At 38.5% G+C, this 26,090-nt stretch overlaps 1 protein-coding gene across 1 annotated transcript in view; it reads left to right on the forward strand.

Annotated features, from left to right (window-relative positions):
* The first annotated feature begins 11,941 nt into the window (after window positions 1-11,941).
* lrpprc (leucine-rich pentatricopeptide repeat containing) overlaps window positions 11,942-26,090 on the forward strand; it is a 79,034-nt gene continuing 64,885 nt past the window's right edge. Inside the window, exons 1-14 of the mRNA XM_079842139.1 lie at window positions 11,942-12,175; window positions 13,228-13,451; window positions 13,550-13,672; window positions 13,755-13,876; window positions 15,558-15,616; window positions 15,730-15,816; window positions 15,891-16,017; window positions 16,769-16,913; window positions 17,194-17,351; window positions 19,016-19,121; window positions 19,624-19,731; window positions 24,514-24,632; window positions 24,742-24,835; window positions 25,902-25,971. Of these exons, the coding sequence (XP_079698265.1) occupies window positions 11,997-12,175; window positions 13,228-13,451; window positions 13,550-13,672; window positions 13,755-13,876; window positions 15,558-15,616; window positions 15,730-15,816; window positions 15,891-16,017; window positions 16,769-16,913; window positions 17,194-17,351; window positions 19,016-19,121; window positions 19,624-19,731; window positions 24,514-24,632; window positions 24,742-24,835; window positions 25,902-25,971 (1,721 nt within the window). The 5' untranslated portion in view covers window positions 11,942-11,996. The remainder of the gene's footprint in view (window positions 12,176-13,227; window positions 13,452-13,549; window positions 13,673-13,754; window positions 13,877-15,557; window positions 15,617-15,729; window positions 15,817-15,890; window positions 16,018-16,768; window positions 16,914-17,193; window positions 17,352-19,015; window positions 19,122-19,623; window positions 19,732-24,513; window positions 24,633-24,741; window positions 24,836-25,901; window positions 25,972-26,090) is intronic.

Raw genomic sequence — 26,090 nt, forward strand, 5'->3', positions numbered from 1 at the left:
ACAAACGGTTCGTGCAGGAAGTAAAACTAGGGCCCTGTCCTAAATGGCACACTTCATGTGCACTTTCGGTCTTGTGGACTTACAATGGCAGCTGCGTGTGTGTGTCCGGTACGGTGCGAGACCGTAGGGTGTCCCATTTGTCATTTTAGGTCTCAGAAGGGTGCTAGCGAGCACCCCCTTTGAGTTCGATATGCGCTCTCGATACGCACTTCTGAGAAAGACCGCAAGGGTTTAGGGTGTCATTCGGGACAGGGCCTAGAATTACTGAGGACTCATTTCAGGCAGTTCAGAATCGTTTTGTGGCCCTGTCCCAAATGTGGCCGGGAAGAAGTCCTCTGTGTAGCCCGCACCAGTGCGGGCTCGGCAGAAGTGCGCATCGAGGGCGCATATCGACCTCAAAGGGGGCGCTCGCGAGCACCCTTCTGAGACCTAAAAGGACAAATGGGACACCCTACGGTCTCGTGGACTTAACGGATACATACACGCAGCGGCCATTGTAAGTCTGCAAGACCGAAAGTGCACAGGAAGTGTGTCATTTGGGACAGGGCCTTTTTGGAAGACAGTAACTCCATTTGTAGTACACTTTGATCTATGAAACGTTGCAGACCTTTTTACATTCATCTAATATTACACACTGCGTGAAAGGTAATATCTGAAAAGCATATGGGGCACAATATCAATGCATTTCCTTAAATGTTTTGGAAAACAGGAGAAGTTGCAACCAAGAAGTAGCTTTAAAAATAGAAAATATATCTTTTTTTAATGTTGGCAAATTAATACACAAAAATCAATCATTTCCCGTAATATAGACTTTCAATATGTGTGAAATGACTTGCACTTGAGTAAATTGTAAATGATTGTTCTGAGTAAGCTGCATTTATCTCATGACAGCCACGGACAGCAGACGAGTATGGTTGATGAAATTGGAAAGGGCATCATTTCTAATGACTGAGGACAGAAGACGTGATGCTTCAGGCTGTAAAGTAGAGAGGAAAAGGTCAGGTCAGATTGAAGTCTCCGCACCTACTCCTGGTGTTGTCATTACTGAGATGGAGGCAAGATGGATTTTCTAAACCCCCCTTTAAACACCATGCAAAAAAAGGGGGGAATCAGAGAGGAAATACAAAGAGACATTTCCAAAATGTCATGTGGCTTAAGGCTTCTTGGGCCAAAAAGCAGAAGGGTTGGCCTAAACCTCTCAGGGACGGGCTTTGACGAGGTGGACAAGGAAAGAAGCGAAGGTGATGAAGACCACACAGCCAAAGGAAGAAGGTCAGCACGTCTGTCTCAGTTTTCAGCACCTGGTGTCTACTTATGGCACTTGATGTCTCCAGTGTAAGTCTGGTGCTGCTACGGGGCACATGAGTGATTGAGCACATAAACCCTACGTCAACAAAAACTATTAAGTTTTGAAATATGTCAAATATTAGCTTCAAAAGCCAAATTTTAACATTTAAAACAATAATTTATAATAATAATGGAATTATGAATGTTTTGTCAAAGCAGAGCTTATGGGGACATATTTTTTTATTAAGAATTAATAGAGGTTTTAGCTTTTTTCAGCATTTTTAGTTTCAACTTTGAATCAAGATTTGGGGGCAGGAGTTTCCCAATCTCATGAGGAAAAACTAATTTTGAAGTTGGCGATTTCATATGAATTTGTATGATTTGATTCGTATGAAAACATACCATTTTATTAAAAAAAAATGTAAGCGTGAAGGTACACCCCTAAACCTAAGCCTCATGGGGTGTGACCAGATCATTTGAAAAGGTACGAATGAGATGCAAATTTACAACCAACTTTCTAAAACTTAAAATAGTTACATTTCCATACAAGTGTGTTGCATTTCCTCAAATATTTGAATTCAAGGTTTACAGTGGCGGGTCCTGTTATAATTGACACTTGTTAAAATCCTTCTCGAGGTGTTGCAGGATGTCAATTAAGATGCTGTGACAATCGCATTTTGACGACTCCATGAAGATACGCTGAAGGGCAACCGTGCATTTTTGGGGGCTTCTTGTTTCTCTCTGCTCAGTGTCGCTCTCAGGGTTTCCTTGGCTGTCGACATGCTGTTGCATATGCTTGACTGAGCACTTGCATCCTCCCATGCCTCGCTCATAATTGCTTCTTAGTAATCAACTCCATTACAGCATTATGTTAATGCAGGGTGTGAAATGCGAGGTGCTATGAGGACAGCTGAGGGATGTGACGGAGCTGAATGTTTGTTAAACTGCGTGTGATTCAGGGAGTTGCCTCCCCATCACATAAGATGCTGAGAAATATACAGTAGGGGGAAGAGTGGGGTAAGATGACAATCTGTGTTGCCCCCTTGAAAAAGAAAATTGCTTAATTTTTGTCACATGACCATTTTAAAACCAGCGTGTTATAGACACAACCAAGCTAGATAAAGGAGCAAACTTAAAAATTCCTTGAAAAGATCCAACTCAAAAAGTATGACTCGGACATCCTCTCACATGGTATGAACGCACCAATACCAGACAGCAACATAGTGTCGGCCCAGATCTGGTACGCGTTGTATCCACATGTACCAGATGTGGCCCGGATCTGCGTACCAGATGTGGGCTGGGTCTGGGCCAACAATATGTTGCTTTAACAATTGAATTTCATTTTTTTCAATTTTTCATTTTCATTTTATGCATCAGTAAACTTGAACTACAGCACGCATACTTCTTTTTCGTTACTTTTATGCTGTTTTGCGTCCTATAAGCTTTCTCCTTTTTTGACCTTTGTAATTGCATAGACAACAGTCCCGTCATCCCGTCTTCTTCTCCTGGTGTGTTCCACGGAAGAAAATAAGTCAAGGTACAGGTTTGAAACAACAGTTTTGAACTGTCAAATGTAGCCTGTAAAAAAATGAACAGAGCAGCTGTTATTTCTGATGTGAACCTTAAAAATCATGCTGTAATAGTGTTTTTTTGTTGTTGTTGGTATCATTGAGATACTAGAATCTATTAATATTTTTAGATTTGTTATTTTAATGTTGGTTGAAGTTTTTGTAATAAAAAAAGGCTATATTATTTCAGTGCTTGTTTCTTTAGTTATATTTTATTTATTTAACTATCTCTGCTCAAAACAATTTAAGCCTTTTTTTAAGATTTTAAGATTAACCTCTTAAGCTCTGCACTGTAAAAAAAGAAAAGTTGACATAACTTAAAATTGTAAGGCAACTTGCTGCACAGCGTTTTTGAGTGTACTCAACTTTTACACAAAGTAGTTCACTCAGCTCAATTAACTGAGTAAGGTCACATTTAAGATCTTTTGTTCAGCTGATTGAGTTTTTATCTTTTTGTGTTGAAAATTGTTTATTTTTTTTATGTCACAATAATGGTGATCAGTGTTTTCTTTAGTTGGGCAGTTTGACGACTTTTTAATGTTAGTGTTTCTCTAACAGCTGAATATAATCATTGTGTAGTGGTTTATTTCACTGATTTTATGACTGAGTTTAATATGAGCAATATACTATTAACTTTGTTTAATTGTGATTCTAGAAAAGATCCAGCACGGTTTTAATCAGAAAGGCTAAATAAGGTTTAAAACCAATTGTAGCACTTTGACCTACTGTAAGATTTACTCCCACAGACATAGAATCAGCCTATGAATCTCAACAATGGTGACATGCTTCATGCCGCAATGCATGCTGGGAACCATGGATGAGTTTTGCATGATGCACCCAGAATGCATTGTTAACTTGTTGCAACTTGTATGCTTGTTAACTTGCAATTACAAATCGAATTTCCAACAAATTGTTGAACCAACTTCTTTTCACGGGTTAAGCCAACTTTTTTGCATTTAATTGTCCAGTTAACTCAAACATAATCATTAGCCTACATTTTTGTGAGTTGGATTTTTTACAGTGTGGGACCATTTTTGGGATTTCCGTCTGGATTTGGCCTACCAAATTGAAAAGCTTCCCATACCCACCTACAGTGGTCTAAATACACAATTTTGGTGTCATTTTAAAGGAAACCCTTTGAAGTTTCATAAACCACTGCTAAAAGTGATAAACATGTAAGTATATGTTGTCTAAGCTATAACCCCCCCCCCTCCCCTAAAAAAAGAGACACTTTAAGATTTTTTGGTTATAAATTCAGTTTTGAAAGTGAGTAACTGTGTGCCCTGTGTGCTCTAGCACCCTGCAGACAGGTTTGGCAGTTTCCACTAGATTCCAGAAAATAGTGGAAAAAATTATTTTGTCTGTATCATGTTGTACCCAACCTAGAACATGTGCGACATATGCTGGAAACAACCACAACTCTCTGCAGGGTGCTAGAACACACAGGGCCTGAGATATACACTTTTAAAAAACACTTTTGTTTGTCTGTTTTTTATTTTATTTTATATGTTTATTATATCACACACAACATATACTATAATATTTATCACTTAAGAGTTTTAAGTAATTTCAGGGTTTTCTGTAAAAAAGGCACAGGGATATTGCATTTATACCACTGTACAGCCTAACTATACCACAACAGCGCCGCGATACAAAATGGCCTCACCCCCCCCTTATTTAATATTCTCGGAGGAAGGGTTTATGTAAATATTGAGCCTGGTGATGTCACCAACCCTGGAGGAATGTGTGTAGTCGCCTAGCGGCCGTTTGCTGTAGTCCTTAGAAACTGATTTCTTTAAAAGCAAATATCTCCCTTTGCTTTAAACTTTGAACGTTGTAACTTTGCAGATGTTGTTTATGCTCAAGCAGCAACATTACACGCTAGCTAAAGTTAGAATAGTGAAATCGTGGATTACCACCCCTTTAAATTTGGGTAGGCCAAATCCAGGCGGAAATGGTACCGGAGTAATTTAGTGTAAATAAGTTACAAATGCCAAAGTGATGCATATCTCCAGAAAGTAGAGACTCTAAGCTTTCAATTTTTAATACATATGAGGTCAGAGCTCCTCTGCAGACATTTAAAATTGAAACTATATACATGATGATGTCATTCCATAATAATCCTTACATATTTTAATAGAATAATTGAACAATCCTTAATCAATTATTCAATTAAAATACATAAGGAGTATTCAATGCAATGGAATTTTACTATTAATAGAAATGCGTAAATCTTAAAAAAGGCTTTTTTTATTTTGAGACATAGCAAACTTGAGCAAACTAAATAAAAATGAGAAATGTAGCTGAAATAAAATACGATTTTTAGATTTTATTTTATTTCATTTACATTAACTTTAAATGTTAAGTAACCATTTTTTTTTGTTACTATACTATACTTTACTATAATGAACCTGCATGGTGTAATATTGTCGAGTTAATTGTGTTTTTAAATAACATTTATAATAATTAAATAAAAAGTAAATAATAACATTCGATTCTATATAGGCGCAAAATATCTTTGCTTATTTTACAAATTATTTAGTACACTTCAACAAAGTGACAGTTACTTAGAATAGACACACATAAGAAGAGCTGTCTGTCAGAGATTTTTCACAAATAAAACAAACCATGTACAAACAGGAATAAAAAAGAACATGAACTGTAAACACTACATGAAACCCAACAAGCCTCTTTTATTATGTTACAATTTGCAAGCCATGTGCATCTCATTAAGGGTGACAGCCTGCAGTATTGTTTGCACACTTCACTGCTTCCTATATAGGATGCATGGGATAAAATGCTAGGTGTGTCTGTATGTGCTGTCAAGCCCCTTACCCAGGTCACAGGAAGTGCAGCAGAAACAGCCCTGTCACTGATCACAGAGGCATGTATAATTCTCAGGTGATTATTCTTCGGCCCGAGGCATCATTACAGTAGTGTATCACATCATTCCTGCCTGGCTCAGGCACAGCTCTCCTATACCAAAGTCACAGGATCCCAGCCTGTCATAAGATCAGCCAGGCAGTCTCATGTGAGAGTGTGCAAATATATGATTTCTCCTTTACTGTCACGCTTGAACAGGTCAGTGGAGGGACGGAGCTGGACGCCGCGCACTGAAACTGAGATGGAATCGGACAGGACTGGAGTCATGAGGAGCGGAGAGGGAAGTGATGATGCATGAATGGCCCTGGATGACAATAACAACATAATGATAGAAGTAATGATACATGGATGCTGGCAAATGCCACAATGCAGTCTTATCAGTCAGATTACTATCAATGTTTTGTATAGAGACTTACACTTGCACACAGAAAATAAGGAATTATGCAAGTTTGTGAGTAATTTCCAGTCTTGCAAAGGGAGGAGGCAACAGGGGCGTTTAAATATGTCTATATAAAATATTTCAAATAAATGTTGTTCCTATTCTGTTCCTGTTTCTATTCATCAATGAATCCTAAAAAACAGCTTAAATCAATATATTAAGCAGTGTTTTCAATAAAAAGAAATGTGTTTTGAGCACCAAATCAGCATATTAGAATGAGTTCAGAAGGATCATGTGACACTGAAGTAATGGCTGATGAAAATTTAGCTTTGCCAGCAATGAATTAAAAACAGTTATTTTTTAAATTATGACTGTATTTTCCATCAAATGAATGCAGCCTTCTTTTACTAATAAAACAAACAAACAAAAAATCTTATGGAATCCAGACTTTTGAATAGTAGTGTATTTACACCGATAGGCATAACATTATTACAGGCATAACATTATGACCACTGACAGGTGAAGTGAATAACACTGATTAGTTAGTGGGTGGGATATATTAGGCAGCAAGTGAACATTTTGGCTGCGTCCGAAACCTGGAAAATGCTGCCTTCGGAGGACACATTTCAAGGCGGGAAGGCACCAAGGCACGTCCGAATCTAATGTTAGCTTCACTTCCTGTCTCCAGAGAGAGATACCTTCATCTGATCGATTTTTGAAGGCAGTCTATTTGTATCCTTCGCTACCTTTGATATCCCACAATCCTGTGCTTTCCATTCTGTGACAGTTGAGCTGGGAAAAAAGATAGCGTCCGAAAGTTGTGTTTGCTGGTCAGTTTGAGTGTAAATGTATGTTTTTTACAAACATGTTCTACTTCTGAAGTCATTTCCAGCCAGAAATTACTAATGTAGTAGTTAAATATTTGTTTAGTTCTCACCAAAGCTCTCTCTATTTTGCTGTAGATCCTTAAACGGTTACACTGCCTAAGAAGTCTGTCCGAAATTAATTTTGTGAGGTGCCTTCATGCACAAAACGCCTGCAGAGTCATTGTCTGATAAGGCAGCGAGGCAATGAGTCAGCTGCCTAGGTTTTCGGACGCAGCCTTTGTCTTCAAAGTTGAAGTGTTAGAAGCAGGAAAAATGGGCAAGTATAGGGATTTGAGTGAGTTTGACAAGGGCCAAATTGTGATGGCTAGACGACTGGATCAGAGCATCTCCAAAACTGCAGCTCTTGTGGGGTGTTCCCGGTCTGCAGTGGTCAGTATCTATCAAAAGTGGTCCAAGGAAGGAACAGTGGTGAACCGGCGACAGAGTCATGGCTCATTGATGCACGTGGGGAGAGAAGGCTGGCCCATGTGGTCTGATCAAACAAACGAGCTACTGTATCTCAAATTGCTCAAGAAGTTAATGCTGGTTCTGATAGAAAGGTGTCAGAATACACAGTGCATCACAGTTTTTTGCGTATGGGGCTGCATAGCCGCAGACCAGTCAGGGTGCCCATGCTGACCCCTGTCCACCGCCAAAAGAGCCAACAGTAGGTACATGAGCATCAGAACGGGACCTGGGGAACACATGGCACCAGGATGCACTATGGGAAGAAGGCAAGCCCGCGGAGGAAGTGTGATGCTTTGGACAATGTTCTGCTGGGAAACCTTGGGTCCTGCCAACATGAATTTATGTTAAACTACCCAAACCCAAACACAGACACCACATAACTTCAACACATTTCAATGTTTTCTTATGGAAATGGATTTATTGAATTCTTTTTATCGGAACAGGGATAAATAAAAGCTGTGGTTGAGATTTTGGGTCAGCACATACAATGTGAGAAAACATCAGCTTGGAACTGTGAGGCTGTGCGCACATGTTCTGCTGCCTCTATGTCTCTCAGCCCCTCGAGATTTCCATGTGTTTGCGGTGTCGTTTCCTGCCAAGGTTCTGCCTTCTATCCCCATGTGTGACATTCAAGTTCACAAGGATCTCAGAGAAACAACACTCTTCACACCAGAGAGCCCTGCAACTGCCATCATATTCACACTCTCTGATCCACACAGAAATGGACAAATCCTCAGGGACGGCCTGTTTTCTCTCTTTCCCCAACACTTCAGCTCTCTCTGTTCTCTGTAGTTCAGCACAGTCGAGTCTCTGAGGCTTTGATTTGCAAATAATTCTTATTTTTATTAAATTTTTTCAGAAATTGCTAATTTCCACAGTATGAGCAATATTCCAGAGGTACTTTTGTCATAAATAACAACACCAAATTGTGGGTAAAGATCATCTGTGTTGTTTTGGATGTAACATCACACTCTTAATGGGTAAAAAATACTTTCAAGGAATCGTCCAGTATAGGCATCACCATACATCATAGGGATAAGAGTCAAATTTTTGAGGCAGAACCCCCCCAACACAAAAAAGGTTGAAAAATTAGTTTTTTTTATCATATTTGTAACTTTTAACATAAAAATATTAACACATTTTTATACATGAGCTCATAATCTTGGGCTGGTTAATAGGTAAGCCAACTGTGAAGTTACCTACATTGCTTTTGACAAAACGTCTTCCTATCATATTGGGGAATAAGGAATGGCAGAGGCCTCTGGACATAACCTACAGGTGACAAGATACTGGTGCCCTTGTTGGGCAACCTGACAGACATTATTAAGTCATAAACAATCAAGGATACCATTGTCTAAAGTTTTCTACATGATTGCCGAAAAATGTAAAATTGCATTTTGCTGCTAAAAAAGGATTTTGACTTAGAAAATGAGAACGATATGTGGGGCACTGTTTTCAATTATGGCTAGGAGGAAGAAAGATCAGCAAGAAATCTTTTGTAAAAGAGGGAAAATAATCAGTTAATAATTGATAGTTTGTGATGAATAATAAATCGCTAACACAGATGCATTCATGCTGCAGGAAACAGAACAGACCCTTCTTGAGTTCATTCAGCAAACAGAAAGGGGGGAAAGGAGCGGGCCTTTCCTCTCAGCTCACCTCATCTCTTCTCGTCTATAATTCAGTGACCTTGAGATATTTCTTCCCCTGAGCTCACCACTTTTAGCTCTCATGCCATCGAAAAGCAAGGGCTCCCTTCGGAATAAGAAGTAAACTGACGGTACGAGTCTCTGGGAGTGGCACATGCTCGCTGACATTGCAGGTGAGGGTTGACGATTAATTCTTTAACAGCTTAGTGACATAAACAAACTTTGAGATACATGGTTTATGTTAAGCAATATGTGATAATGCTTAGCAGTTCAATAAACAAGAAGTTAATATTGAGTTACTTACTTTTTAGACACAGTTATTTTATGTGTATTTGCTTCAAAATGAACAACTTTCAAAAAAAAAGCCAAAAGAAGGACAGACTTTTGCGCAACTTCAAGCAACCAACAGTTTCGTTCCTTAATGAATCAGTGCTTTAGAAAGAATCATTTGAGTGAATTATTCAGGGAGCCACTCATAAGTCTTTTGTTTCTGGATGTGTCAGTGTTTTTGAACAAATTAGCTGAGTGAATGATTCAGTGACTCACTCTCAAATTGAAGACTGCATCCTTGGGAGGCCGTGTCCTTCCATGTCCAGTCCTTCGGAGGCTTGTAGGCTAGAGTCCTCCTCAGCATTTTAACACTAGACTGAGATGGTCTAGTAAGTGCGCATATCTCCGTCATAAATGTTTCTGCCCCCACAATAACGGCGGGAAAATACTATTAATACTACTTTTTTTTATGTTAACAGCATTTCTATTAATGCAGGTCAGGCGATGACAACCATCTGTTGTCTTCCAGTGGTTTACATTACGCTCATAAGTCACTTGTTTCGTTCCCGAATGAATCTGTGTTTTTGAATGAATCGGTTGAGTGAATGATTCAGTGACTCACTCATAATCACTTTCGGTGCGTCCCAATTCGCATATCTGTCCACAATACTATTTTTTTGTCCCAAATTGTAGTATGTTAAAATGAGTATTCCAAAGATACCCGTATCTATTGCCATGCAGCTACTGTTATATCAACGGGAAATCCCTATACCACTAATGCGCCAACTCACTGTCTGGAACATGCAATCACAGGCAAGCAGAGTGATATATTCCAGCACTCTGGACTGCATATCAGCTAAAAATATACTATATTAGAAACACAATTCAATTTTGAAATATACAAGATAAAGTGGAAATGTGTGTATGGCGGCTGCTCAAAACATAATGAAAAGTATTTGGGTCCAGATGTGGATGTCTGAAGTTCAGTTCAGCCTTGCTTTACTGTTGCCTGTCTACTACATCCAAAGCATTTGCATTATCTATTTATTTATTAACCAAGCTCCACTCTCGTTTTTGACACACATTAGCATTATTCTTGCTGCTCACCATGCCATGCCAAAGCAACTCAGCATCGTCCCTACCCAAACATCACCCCACTGTGGGTGGGCTCAGCAGACAGGGGTTGACAGAGTGAGATCCAGGCAGGGATGGACTCTCAAACGGGTGAAACAACATGCCTGGCAGGCAATGCCTGTTCACTGTCACCTGTCAGCTGTGTAGTGTGTACTGCTGTGCGGGTGGCTTGCAGTGTGTGTCAGCCATGGAAATGAGTTTGGCATGGCACACGTCTGACAAATTGGGGCCCCCTGGCCCCTGATGCCCGGCACGAGACTGAGTGGCCCAGTGGGCATTAGTCCGTGCTTGACAACACCCCACCTAGCTGACCTTTCCAAAACTGACCTCAAGCTGCCACCAATCAGCTTCCCGCTTCAGTATGCTTGTAAAAAATGTGTCTAGCTAAAAACACACGTCAATATTAATCCTACACATTACTGAAATTTAAATTAAGTTTTACTCATGAGGACAATATAATAAGGAATGGTTACAGTCGTTAAACAAGATCAGCAATACATTGCAAAATTTTGTAAAAATTGAATAGTGTGTGACAAGCTAAGTTTTCAAAATATTGAAGGCAAAGCAGTTTTTTCTGCGCTTGTTTTTGCGTAATAATCTTTTATGTTTGCTTCGACAGATAAAAAACCCCCTGAAACTTAAAAAACTTTAAAAAAATGTTGCTTTGGCAACTAACTGAAATACATACTTTTAAGTTCACAAAAAAAAACTGAAATAAAAAAGTAGCTATATAGAAATATTAAAACAAATAGGCCAAAATAAATGTTTCTTTGCTGAAATAAAAACAATAAACATTAAAAATAAAAGCTAATTCCAAATATTAACAAATACTATTATAGTATAGGCTATAAATAATACTAAAATTGCACTGTGCAAACAAACAAACAAATATATATGTATATAAGTATGGTAGCCAGGGTAGTCTATGATATAAACATAACACTCAAATTGTATATTCAGCTAAAGTGCATTGAAATATGTTGTGTATTTTGTTTAGCTACCTATATAAAGAATCTATTTTTTTTACTGTACATACACTGTTTTTTTGATAACTACTGTTTTAATAGAAGGAAAACTCACCTGATGGTTTTAGTTAAGATATTCTAAGTATATGTCTGTGGTATCCTAAGGACAACTATTTAATTATTTTAGGGACATTTTCATATTCATTAGGCATATTAATACCGTTTATTTTCTCGAGGAAATCAAATCATCAGGAAAGTGAAAAACTCAAGATGTATTTGATATATTTCTTTAATATAATATTTTAGTTATGACTAGCCTAACGTTTTATATTTTGTAACCTGCGTATTATTGTTAGAATTTACAAAACAGCTACTGAACAACTACTTCTGGGTAAATTAGTCTATTTGAAGAAGAATGATGCGTGTGAGGGTACCGAACCCCCCTATGAATACAATGGTCTCACCCGTTGCGCTCTGACCTGTCACGTGGTGCGGATGTCCTTCGCTCTTCTCTTTGCAGGCTAAACATGGCTGCGCTCTTAAGATCAGCCCGGTTCCTCAAATATTCATCGGCTTCATTGCTTCAGGTCATAGGAAACAGCAGACATGCACCGGTAGCTGGTCGCCTCTACAGCGGAGCGGTCGGGACTTCACGTATAGGGTTTTGTGTGCGTCAGACAGTCCCGGGAAGGTTAAATGTGAACAGGTATAACGCAGCATGACTCTATGCCATGCGTGTTTAGATCATGCAGTTGTCATTGAGAGGTGATCACTCCTCTAACTGTACTATAACGCATTGATAATGTCCTGTATGCAGGGTATTTGACTAAATATTAACGAGCATTTCTAAATATTGTCATTTGGTCAAATAATTATGTTATATAAGAGGAATATGGCTTTCTTGCATAAGGGTGTTTTTGTCACCCATGAATATCACTGTGCAGAATATATGAATGAAGCATAACACTTTTTCAGGTTCTTTATAATGCGTGTAACATTTATCATTCTGATTATTTTTCAAACAGTCTTAGTTGGAAATCAAAATATATATCATAAAGCCTTAATCTAATTATATAGTCATTAATTCTACTAACAATTGCTAATGTATATGTCTATATAAATATAGTTGTGTAACATTATTTTAGGCTAATACTAGTGTTGTTGTGAAGTTGTGAACTGTTTGTTGGCATGGGCAAAAAGTCAAGGGTCAACACCTCAAGGTCATTTTAAGCCATCTGAATACTGCACATTTTATTGGCCAACATTTAATATGTCAGTTTCTTGCATGTTGGTTACTCCATTTAGGGCCACAATGATCTAAATGGCTAAACTGTTACCCTCATCATCTATGGTAGTTTACATCTACATAAAGTTACTGCATAAAAGTACTTAAGCCAAGTGACTGATGGCTAGTTACCTAATGACTAAACTACTAACTAAACACCACTATGTTCAGTGACCCTCAACAGTTGCTCAATTTTGAGGCATTCTAATAAGCTACATCTTGATCGTGTCAGCTCGCACATTTATGATATTATTATAGACAATACATAGCTCATCCCTACTTGTACATGAAACAAGAGCAGGATTTTATCATAAATGTGGGAATTTGTCAGAAATCATTGTTTAAATCATTCATAAATTGTTTAATACGTTAAATTAATCAAAAATGTAAGTTGTTTTTGTAGTAAGCACATTAACATATTAATTTCTTGTAATGCTGGGGATGTACACTTATTGCAAACACTTCTTCTGCAGTTCGTTCTCATACAGATCCGCCTTGCCCTGTGTGAGTTGTCGTCAGTATGGGCTTGTCCCGGAGCAGAGGGGGCTGGTGAAGGATGAGCCCAATGTGGCAGTCCGTTCCAAGCAGGCTCAGCAGTTTGACTGGGCTCTGGCGAAACTAGACAGCTCAGTCCGAAGGACAGGCAGGGTCACCAAAACACTGCTGCTGCGCATCTTCCATGATATTTGCAGAACAGGTACTTGTCTCTTTGCTTAAGGATCTTTCCTGGATCCATTTCCGTATATAAATCTCTACTTGTTCTGCATGTCATATCTCTAAAATCACTCCAAATAGGATATCCAAGTGGAAATCAAGCCTTGTTGTTGCTGAGAAGCTGTGGCTCACTGCTTCCTGAGGTTCCCTTGGCTGAGCGCACAGAGCTGGCACAACGGATCTGGGATAAGCTTCATGAACTTGGTATGAGTTAAAGACCCATGAACAGTTACTGGTTGTACTTCTAAACCTGTGATTTGAACTTTCATATTGCTGTTCGCTGCAGGCGCCACCTATGATGTGAGCCATTACAATGCCCTGCTCAAGACACACCTGCAGAATGAGTTCAAATTCTCTCCAACTGACTTCCTTGCTAAAATGGAAGCTGCTAATGTTCAGCCAAACAGAGTGAGTATCATTTTTAAGTACAAATAAACAATATTTGGGCTAAATATTTATTTTAGTTAGCCAGTAATGTTGAGAGGGAAAAATGTAAATTGTATTACTGCGTATATATTAGGCATACAAAATAAACAAATCAAGTCGGCATGAATTGAATATTCGCCTTATCTGTTTTCTAAATGCGTGTTTTTTTTATCTGAATTATTCATCCATGCATATGTTTGGACCTTGTTATTTTTAATCAAATTATCCTCAAACTCAATCTTCTGGTGAAATGGCCGACTTCTCTCTGGTGACACATGCTGGACTTTTCCAATTATTTAGTCCGCTTACTCCTTTTTCTTACAATCAACCTCAAGCTCGCATTCAGATCTGCCTCGATCCAGTCAACAACAGATGGACTTAACCAAGTCCCCGGGCTACAATTTAAAACAAAATGTTTTGGTAATCTGTTTCACTTGGATGATTGTCAAAATACAAAACAAAATATCCGTCACTATTTCAGTTAGGAATGTCCCGATCAAGTGTTTTGTGCCCCTGATCCGATACGAGTATTTGATATTGAGTTTCTGCCGATACCGAGTCCAATAAGATACCGATATTTTCCTAGTGCTTGGTGCACACTTCAAGTACATTAAAGTTAATAAAATCAATCCAATGTATACAGGCACATACAGAGAGTTCCTCAGGGGCAGGGGCACAAATGTGACCCTGGACCACAAAACCAGTCATAAGTCGCACGGGTATATTTGTGTCAATAGCCAACAATACATAGTATGGGTCAAAATTATCGATTTTTCTTTTATGCCAAAAATCATTAGGATATTAAGTAAAGATCATGTTCCATTAAGATATTTAGTAAATTTCCTACCATAAATATATATAAAAAAATCTATTATTATTAGTAATATGTGTTGCCAAGGACTTCATTTGGACAACTTTAAAGGTGATTTTCTCAATATTTAGACTTTTTTGCACCCTCAGATTCCAGATTTTCAAATATTGTCCTATCCTAACAAACCATACATCAATGGAATAATATATAAATCTCAATAATAAAAAAAAAGATTTTGTGGTTCAGGGTCACAAATGTGAAATGGGGGCATCATCACTAAGCAGTAATTCCAACATGACAATTACTAAAATATATATTTATTTAGCCATAGCAATGCATTATGGCAATGACATCTCAGAAAGTCTGATGGCAGATAAAAATAAACAGTATATAAGTGACTTTTGAGTGATTTGTTACAAAAGAGCGTATAAAATATGTCTGAAAGTATGGCTCTCGAGCGTCACGCTAACATGTTTCAGCTTCTTTTCCTTTTAATGGCGGTTGACAAACCCACTTGAAGATGCATACGGCTGACATAAAATGAAAGGTCGGTCTTAGGATAGCCGATACCGATCAGTTATAAAATGATCTTTGAGATCGTCTTGGGACATCCCTAACTTCCATTTAAATCGCAACTTTAATGAGAGAAAAAATACTTGAATGAAATAAACAATTATTTTAAATGACATTCACTGCAAAAATAATTTATTGACAAGGCTTTAGACTTTGAAACTGACACAAAAGGTGCAAAAAATAATGGGGAAAACATGAATTTTGTTCATCACTGATGCCAGCTTGGGAATTTAATTGGATTCCATGTTTATTTGTATTTGTGATATTGTGACTGTCTAGGTGACCTATCAGAGACTCATTGCAGCATACTGTGAGGATGGTGACATTGAAGGTGCAAGGTGAGTTTTCAAAAAATGAGTTTATCCTTATGGTGTAAACCTTGTTGAAATAGAAATAGTATTTACTCGGCTGTCACAGGAACAAAAGTTGCTTATATCACAACTTCTTTCAGTACAATCCTGGGATTTATGAAGAGCAAAGACTTGCCCATCACAGAGGCTGTGTTCAACTCCCTAGTGACAGGCCATGCCCGGGCAGGGTGAGTGGACAATGTCGTTGACTTGCTTTTTCTGTGTGTTTGGCACACGTGTTGAGTGACTTGTTTTTGTGCAGGGACATGGACAGTGCTGAAGGCATCCTATCAGTCATGAAGGGGGCGGGGATTGAGCCTGGCCCAGACACATACCTGTCTCTCCTCAACGTGTATGCTGAGAAAGGCGATATTGCCAAAATTAAACAGGTCTGTGATTATGGGAGATGAAATGGACTGATTAAGAAAATTGTTGATATCTTAAAATCTTGTATTGTCTGGTCACTGCTTAAAATTATGCAGCTTGTAATGCAATTTATTTTTGGATTCGATTAATCCTGATTAATCATTTGACAGCACTAAATATATATTTATTATAATATATTTCAAATGTGCCACCATTTTTTTCCCCTAATTATTCAGATATTATTTCAAAAGGCTGATTTTGAACTCAAGAAACATTTCTTATTATTATCAGTTGAAAATAGTTGTGCTAATATTTAGTATAAATAGAATCGAAAATATTAAGCAGCACTATTTTCTATTCTATTTATTCTAAATATTTGCACAACTATTTGTGAGACCATTTTTTAAGACTCTTTGATTGAAAAGTTTAAAAAGAACCGCTTTTATTTGAAATAGAAGTCTTTTGTAACATTATAAATGTCTTTACTGTCACAATTGATCAATTTAATGTGTCCTTGCTGAATTAAAGTGGTCATTTATATAAAAAAAAGTACTGTCCCCAAAGTTTTGAATCATTTTACATCCATTTCACATCTTTAATTTTTTGTAAACCATAACTTACAATTTTAACTTTAAATTATAAGTTAAAATATAACATAATCAATAATTTCACTACTACAGACATTGATTTTCCTTTTTATTTGTATTGTTTTTAGCTAATAATATAGCCCTTTCAGATTTTCATATCTTATGTCATATGTTTTGTCTCCTCTAGACTCTAGAGACGATAGAGAATGCAGATATCCATCTGATGGACAGAGATTTGATGCAGGTGGTTTTCAGTCTGACTAAGGCCGGCCATCAGCAGTATGTGCCCGAGATTGTGGAGCGCATGCGTCACGAGAGGGGATATGTGCCAGGTGAGCCGGCTGACGGCAGTGTCATGTCACGGAAGAGAAGGGAATATAGAAGCATTAGCTTTGAATTTTGCCTTTTGCACTTAGCAAAGTGGCCCATAATGGTCCCATATGTATTCATAGCAGTATTCTATTTTAAGTGTTTTAAACATGAACCCAATCCAATTAGAGAAATGGGATGCTTGCAATATTGATTCAGTTTTGGGATTTTGGGAAAGTTATTAATGATTGATAAAATTTTTTATTTTGATACTGATGCACCGATTTTTTTCAATTTCCTCAGATGCTATGAACCTCTGCTTGAGTCTGATTACCCACGGACATGAAGAGACAGCGTTTTCTGTGTTGAGGAGCTTCACTGGCCTGCTGGTAGAGTCACAGAACAATGATTCCCCAGACTTGGGGAACTTCTTTCTTCGCCACTGTGTCAATATGGACAAGGTGAGGGACCCGAATCTAAACATTCTGTGCATATTAAAGCCACAATATGTAATTTTTCGCAGCTAGAAGTCGCTTATTCAAAACAAAGGCGTGGCTTGATGACGCCTTGATTTCGTGGAGCTGTTATTATGCCCCAGACGGCCACTTCCGGTCATGTGTATGTGGGGTAACCCAGCGCTGTTTTACATTATCTGAGTGTGTTGAAAGACACATTGTAATGCTTCTCTGTGCGTTTGCTCTGTGGCTACTATGAGACACTTGTTGCACACTGCAGTGCGCTAGATCAATATTAGTCATGGTAAAACATGGTACTTGCGGTAAATCAAGAAAACGAGATTTGAACAATAAGACTGCCCAATCCCAATTCTATTTTATACCCCTTCGCCTTCCTCTACCCCTACCCCTAACTGTTCCCCTTGCCCCTTGAAACAGAGTGCCAAGGCGTAGGGGTGAAAATATTCCCCTAAGAAATGGGACACCACTACTATACCATTACACGTCATCATACCCCGTTTTATTTATTATAATGTCCTGTGACATTTAACCAGTATGAACAGCAATTAAGTGCGTAGGCTAGCCTATATCTAACAGAAATCAGGCGTGAGCACGTTTAACAAATTACTCACTCCCAACAGAGTTTTGCGCTGTATTTGGACTTAATAAAATGGCGCTCGTTTTCAGTTCAAAAACATATGAGCCAGAGTTTCCTAAGATGATACAGAACATACAAGACTAGTGAAGCCGCTTTTCCATTGGACCAAACTGTTCTCTTTGTTTATTAACCGTTCCATTCCGTGCTGATCCGAGCCGGCCGGTAAGGATATGGTTTCGTTATCCACTGTGGTGCTGCGATAATGTTCATACGTTATATGTCAAGTCAGTCGTTGCCTTGGTAACGCGAGAGTTTACAGACGATATGTATTGTAAATATCGACTGCGTTATGAAGGATGACCAGATATATATTTTGAAACTATTATTAATATGTGTTCAAATCACCCTAATAGTGCGTTTAGCAAGCTACGGAGAAACGGCAGCCAGGCGACACGCAAGTGATCGATCCCGAGTGGCAACACACATTCTATGCAGCACGGTAATCGGTGGAGGGAAACTCCTCATACCCCTTCGTTCGAAGTGTGGTCCTGAAAAATCTTCGTTTGAAGGGCTATCTGGCCCTTCCCCTTACCCCTACCACTCCAGCCAAAAGAGAATCGAGACACCCCTTCACGTGAACGCGCAAAACGAAGGGGTAGGGGAAAGAGAAGGGCTAAGGGGTAGAAATGGGATTGGGCCTTACTGTGGTGAGCTATATAACAATGATTAGTTTTCTGTCGATGAATGTATCCGAACAGTTGCTCACCTGTCTAATAAAGCACATCAAATATTAAAGTGTCTTGGGTGTTTCCGATTGGATATTGAGGGTAACACGGTTATGATGTCATTGATAGGCGACGCACGGACATGGTCCGTGTCCTGGTTAAAATTGCTTATTTCTCTGGATTTAAACATTCTTGGAAACATTTGTGATAATGCAAGCCAAAAAAAAAATTAATATTGTTCTAGTGGTTTTTAGATATTTGAATCCAAAAATCTTACATATTGTGCCTTTTCAGTGAATTTGTTAGAATTTTTGGCTTGTTATAAGTGTTAATTTGTGTGTCTGCAGTCTGTGGAGAACTTGTCTGGGTTTTGCAAAGACCTTAAAGATTCAGGTCTGCACTCATCGCCACTGCAGTTCACTCTTCAGTGTGCTCTGGAAGCCAAGAAGACCAGTGAGTACAATGTACAATGAAGTATATTTATAGTTTGATAAGACTACTTAATCCTTGTTTGTTGTCTTTTTAAACTCCAGGCTTTTAATTCAAGCTTCTATTCAAGTTTATTTGTCTATTCTTTTTTATTGGAACAAAATTGTCATATTTATAATTAAATTAAATTAAATTAAATCAAAGTTATTAAAGGGTTATTTCACCCAAAATGTTTAATTCTGACATAAATTTTTCACCCTCATGTCGTTCCAAACCTTCGGAACACTTAATGTTAAAACCTTCAGAGCTTTCTGACCCCACATAGACGAGAATACTTTTAAAGACTTTATTTAACAATTTCTTCACTTCCGTGTCAGTCTCCTACGCTGTTCACGTTGTAAATACAGTGCAGTGTTTCCGGGTTCTACATCAGAACGCTGGCTCATGGCTTCCACCCATATATTTGATAATGGCACCGCTCGTGTGGCACATTTGTGTGAAATATGCTGTTCTTCTTCATTTTAAGGTATGGCTGTTGAGCTCATGAGGAGGATGAAGGAGGAAGGCTTGCCTCTCAGATCTCACTACTTCTGGCCCCTGTTTACTCATCACCAGAAAGACAAGAACATTCCTGGTGAGTCCTGAGCTTCCAGCCTCATTCTTAAGCCCTATTCGCACGGGATTAGTATTATCTGGGGACCTCTGGTGATTTGTAATAATTGCAGAGAACCTCTGTGATATTAATCCTGTGCGAATCGGCCATGTCTGTAATTTGTAAAGTAAAAATTCCACTGCAAATTACCTACCATATTTCGGCGAACACCGAGGTCCTGTGATAATATTAGTCCCGTGCGACTCTGCATCTCTATGATTTGGCCGGGATTAGGCGGATCATATAATTTTTGCAAGGTTTTTGTGTCCTGTGCGCATTTTTATCTTTATCTTTCACGAAGAATGGATCTAGGCTGCATATAATGCGCACCGTTATGAATTCCCGTGCGGCCACGCGGATTATACTTTCACTTTAGAATGAGCAATTTGGGAGTAAATTGCTTGAATGGAGTGTTTAATATTATTCTTAATGAAAAACACAAAAACAGAACAGTACAATGACAAACTCGCTTAAATGGGCGCTTTTACATTTAGCTTTGAAACTGAATCTTCTGCCGTATATTGTTATAATATTGCTCAGTTAAGTTTTTAATTGTAGCGTCTGTTCTCTAACTGAACTGAATTATTTTTATTACTATAAAACAATCAAAATGATATCGATACGACTGTTTATAATTTCATACAGCTATATCTATAACGAAAAAACATTTACAAGTCTTGACATCATATCCGGGAGATAGTCAGTAAAATCACAGGCTTGCTTATCCGTGCGAATGTGCCACGCAAAATTCAGATGTGGGGGAGTAATTTCTAAATCACACGAGGTCCCCAGATAATATTAATCCCGTGCGAATAGGGCTTTAAACGGTCATTATTGTGCATGTTGCAACCAATTTTACTTCCATAATCTGACGTGTTTCTGATCGGTTTTATCCATTGGGCTTGAATTGGATTGTGAAAAGTCTGAGTTAAAGTGGGCTGGGTTTTTTTGTATAATACAAAAAAACGTTCTCTTTGACATCTCAATAAAAAGTTTGTCAATTTGGATATTTAGTTCAATAATTTATTCTCCGTACCTCCATCTGTTCCAGAGTTACAAATAAATGTTATTAACAAAAGAGCATGTCCGGATAAATCTTGCTGCAACCAGCAGCGAGAATAAAAACATCTCATTTCTTTTCTTTTCTTTTTTTATCCAATAACCTTCATGAAACATGCAGGATCACTCTCACCTTTATGTTCCTGTACAGGTTTTTTTTTTTTTTGCTCAGTGTTGAAGTCTGCACTACGTGAAGGTTACATGACAGAATTTGTAGTGACTGGTTCTCATGTAAATGTGAGCGCTTTGAGGGAATTCACTTTCAATTATGTGCGCCGCTGTGCACGGCCATGAAATATTTAGCGCCATGTCACATTCTGTCCACAGGTGTCACCAGCGGGCAGACGCCCATCCCCCTTTCCACCCACCGGTTTTCCGTCCACCCATTCACGAGTGTGGAGAGGGGGAAAAGTTTGCATTTTGATGAGGTGTGGATTTGGGCAGGCGAGTTTGAAAAAGCATATGCTAGCTTTGTCTTGGCAGCCGCGAGCGAGCGGTTCTTGTCCGTTTCAAGAAGCAATGCAGCTCATTGCTTGTGACATGGTGCGAGAATAATGCCTCAGCCCCTCACGTAGCACACAACAGGCTTTTACATCTGCATCTTAAATGCTCTTTGCACTAGTCACATTTTGAAAAATCTTTTTGCCATTTACTTGCATCGGATCCCGTTTTTTTTTTTTTTTTTTAAACGGTGTTGAAACCCTTTGAAAAGATGTTACAGATATGTACAAACATTTTCACTCATTATTAAGGGAAAAGTGGTTATTTTTTCTTTATTGGAGCCATTTTGTTCTTCTGGTTTAAAAAACAAAGTTGAGCCAACGTCTTAAAGGGGCTATATGCGTTTTTCTGAAATTTAAACTCGCGACTGACACCTGTGGCCAAAAAACAGATTTTTCATCAGTTTTTTTAGCTTTTCTCCACATTATTCATGAGAATAAACTCTTTCAAACAAATCACTGCGCTGTATTATGCATGAGATCCCGTTACAGCAGAGAATATATTAAACCTTTTAAATGTTCTTCCTCATTTTTAGATTTATAGCTCCTCAAAGTTATTAAGCTGATTTTGTTTATATTTCAAATAATAATAATTTATCAAAACGCATTTGATTTGTTCTTGATTAGTTGTCTGTAATGATATGCTTTTTGTGAGTCTTTTTATCATAGGGTTATCTTTTTAAAATGCATCAAGGTGCCCCAACTTGTTAAATTTCTGTGCATGGGTTTTTGAAAGTCTTTAATTTATTTTATTTCAAATTTAGTATTATTTTTATTTGAATCATTTTCTATTTTAATATATTTTACAGTCTACTCAAATTCCTTTGGTAAAGCTGAATTATTTGGTGAATAGAAAGTTCAAAAGACAACATTTATTTGAAATGGGAATCTTTTGTAACTTTATAAAAGTCTTTACTGTCACTTTTAATCAATTTGATGCAACTTTTTTTATTATTATTAAATCTGACCTCAAACTTTTGAGCTGTAATGTACATGTGCTTTACTGTTTCAACAGACCCAAGCACACTCCAAGTATTTGCTTGAATATACTATTCACTTTAAAAAAAATTTTTTAAACCCATTTCGTTTTTAAATTGAGCTTGTTTGGAGATACAGCTTCTGTTGACAGTTTGAACCTCGACCTCTCCACTTTAGTGCCCCTTCAGTAAGAGACCGCAGACCTGGTTACTTCCCACACATAGTTCAATCAAACCCAGTGATGTAGCAAACAGAAATCTGGAGGTCGCCCGAGAATTCATTGAAACGGATTTGTTCCATAAAAGCCTTCTCATACACTTTCTGAATTGAAAGAAGTCTTGAATCAGCGAGTGATGTGACTGGCTATCCATTTGCCATTCCCATTCACTTGCAACCTATCAGCCTGCACTGTCTGAGCCAACTTTTATGGCTGACAAATGGATCGATGGATTATTTAACAGCAAAACAGGTGTGCTCCTCTCATAAAAATGAAAGAATGAATAGACAGACGGCTCTCAGGCTCCATTGAGAAGTGTGTCTGGTTGACTGTTTACGTTTGCTTGAAAGCAAAGAGCTATTGAATTGCAAGAAAGGATGAATGGAGAAAGATGCTCAGATGAGAATGAAATGGAGAGATGGGGTAGATGGATGGAGCCTCCAGGTGCTTTACCTGGCTAATGCTCTTGCACACCGGTGGTCGTCCGCTCCTGGCGCCAGATGCAGGTTTTAATGGCAGATAAAAGCAGCTCTCATCTTTTATTCAGGTGTGTAGGTGTCCCCTGAGCATTGCGATACAGAGTGCTAAGGACCAAGGTGAAGAGTAAACAGAACACAAATCGCTGGTTCACGTGTTCCCACACACACAGACGTTCGCCTGAGTAGGTCGAGAGACTATTCCATATGCATGTGGTGCTTTAGGCAGGAGTGAAGGGCCCTGCTGGAGAGCCTGGTGCAAGCCTGAATCCTCTCCCTGAAGGGGGTGTACCTCCAGGCCACGCCATAGGAAGACAGATGTGATGTAATTCTAATTATCCAAGTATTTTATTTCTTTTTTTTAATTTTTATTAATGCTTTGTTTAAAACCTGGTTGAGTGCATTGTAAACAGCCAAGGGCTTTAAATCATGTCCAAGAACCAGTATAGCATTAACCTGTCCCTATGAAAAGATGGCTTGTGCTTATATCTCTCCCACATAATGGGAAAGAGTCTTACTCAATTACTCAGAAATCATATTTAAAATATTTAACATTATACATGCATCCAGAGCCATCACTTGAATTTGCTGTGTATGGGACAGTGTTTATGGGTGGACTGGACAAGCAATAAGGGTTCTCAAGTCAGTGATGTGACTCTTTTTTTCCGTCCATACTTTCCAGCCCGAGAAGTATGACCCACATGAATTGCTCTGAGGAAGAAATGCGGAAGTTGCTGTATCTACGGCAAAACATGCACAAACCATCATCCCAAATTTGTAAAGAGAATCTATTGTCAACAAAATGTATTAAATGCATGTTTCTTTTAAAACACAATTATTGTTGTATAGTCATATTAAATGGGGGTAAAACACAGGTTTTCCTTCTTTTTGTACTTGACTTATCACGTGCCTGACAAGACCATAGGAAGTCCTATTTGTCACTTTTTAGGTTTCATGAGAACTAAAGGGCCATATTTGGCTCCATAGACAGTCACCCATCCTTTATCGTAGCGAGACCTTTAGACTAACTTCAGAAGGTCTGGACTCTTCATTGGCTTAGGACCACCCAGAGGCCATCTGACTGACGTGTAAAACAACCAGTCGCAGTTCATTTTGTTCAGCGTCATGTTTATGGCCATGGAAATGTGAAGTCGATGTCCTTACAGTAGCAGGCTGGCATGTAAAACTTCTAGATGTATTTTAAAGAGTCTATGCTGTGAACGTCACATGCTTTTGAAAATCCAGCATTTGGCATCACGCGTCTGTTTCCAGGCGGACCATTAAAGAATGCAACACACGTCTTCCTTAATCCTGTAGAATTCAGCCAATCAGATGATGACTTTGAAACTCCTGAAGTGTTTCCAATTTCATGTGCCATATGCAACAGACGTTTAGCCAATGGTCTGTGGGCGTGACGTCTGAAGGCTGAGACTATCCATCCTTGAACTTACTTTGGTGCAGACGCAACTATTGTATGTCATGAATTACATATTAAGGTGCACGTCTGAATAAATCACTTTTTGTTTCCTTTCAGGTATTATGGAAGCTCTGAGAGGCATGCAAGAATTGGGCGTCCCAGCAGACGTTGATACTTTTAGTAACTATATCCTGCCGTCGTTCCCATCAGTGAACAGTGCCCGCACTTCTTTTAAGGTAATTATTCTGGATATGCGTATTGTTTGTTGTGACTGTTCTGGAAAACTTGGGAGTGTTTCAGAACAGTCACTTTATGAAACACTCTAACTTGGGTTAATAATTGCAGGAGGCCGGTATTGACATGGACACAGATAGCTTGATTGCAGCAGAATTGCGAACCGAAGCATCACGTGGAAACTTCGCTGGGCTGCTCTCTCTGAGTAAGCATTAGCTTCTAAGAAAATTGACTCTGTACATTTTCCTCACATGTCACATCCACACACACACACACACACACACACGCACAAGCATATAATATGTTCACATGTTCTCTCACAGGCACAACTCTGTAGAGATTTTATTTTAGATGTACTCTGTTTGATTGTTCATCACTTGGAGACTAATTGCCGCCCATCAGGACTACACATGCATAGCCGCTCAAACCTGCCCACTCTCTACCAAGCAGCTTCGTCTCCATTAGGCCTTTTTAGTCAGGGGTGTTCAGTTAACGTTCCAAAAGGTTCAGTCTCTCTTTCATATAGGTCCGAACAGTACTTTCTTGGAATAGTTATACATTTGTATGTGGACAGCTGTAGTACTTGCCGGTCTGTTTATTGCACTGTGCCAATTTTAATGCAATTAGAAAACATTTTTATGAAGCAAGCTCACTTAAGGACTTTAGTATTTTACCAGAAAAGGTTTTAGAATTTTTATCACATGTTAATGTTAAAATTCTTGTTTGTTTTTTTTTCTTTTATTGTGTATATGTAACTCTTGTATTTTTGTAATTCAGTTTTTGCCATGAAGATAGACACAGATGCTGAAGTGGCATTAAATGAAACCATACTGATACTGCTGGTCCGTGTCAGAAATAATGACATCTCTAAATAATTTTCCCAATTAGAACATTGTTTATGGAATGTTCTTAACATGCTGAAATGATAATTCTGAATGTAGAAAAAAGCGTTCTTGTGTAAAGGCTCCACGTCATTAATTTGTCATACGATTGGTGTAGTTGAACGGCTGGAGTCTTGTTTTAATGAAAGTATCTCTTCTGCTGCATCATCTGCATCATCTGAATGAAGCTCTCTTTTTATTAGTAAAGCTGCGTTTTACGTCTTTAGTGGGGGAGAGTAGCAACACACACAGAAAGGGCTTAAAAGCACATTTAGAGCTTGATAAAAAATATTAAAGGACATAGTGTCGAGTCAAGATCATTACGGAGTGTTTGTGAGGTGAAATGTTTCCGTTATCATGACATTCACTCGGATATTCTCCCTCTTGCAGTGTCTTCATCTGCTCTCCCAGCCATTGACCTCAGTGCTTTCAGATCCAGTCTGATCTCTGGATTCAGAGGGTAAGTAATGGAAAAAAAACTTGTGTGTGTGTGTGTGTGTGTGTGCGCAAGTAAAATGTTCTGCCTTTTGGCTAGACAGCCACTCATTCGTCATCTCATGCATATGGACACAGTCATCT

Source organism: Gobio gobio (assembly GCF_949357685.1).
Source record: "Gobio gobio genome assembly, chromosome: 18".
Lineage (NCBI taxonomy): Eukaryota > Metazoa > Chordata > Actinopteri > Cypriniformes > Gobionidae > Gobio > Gobio gobio.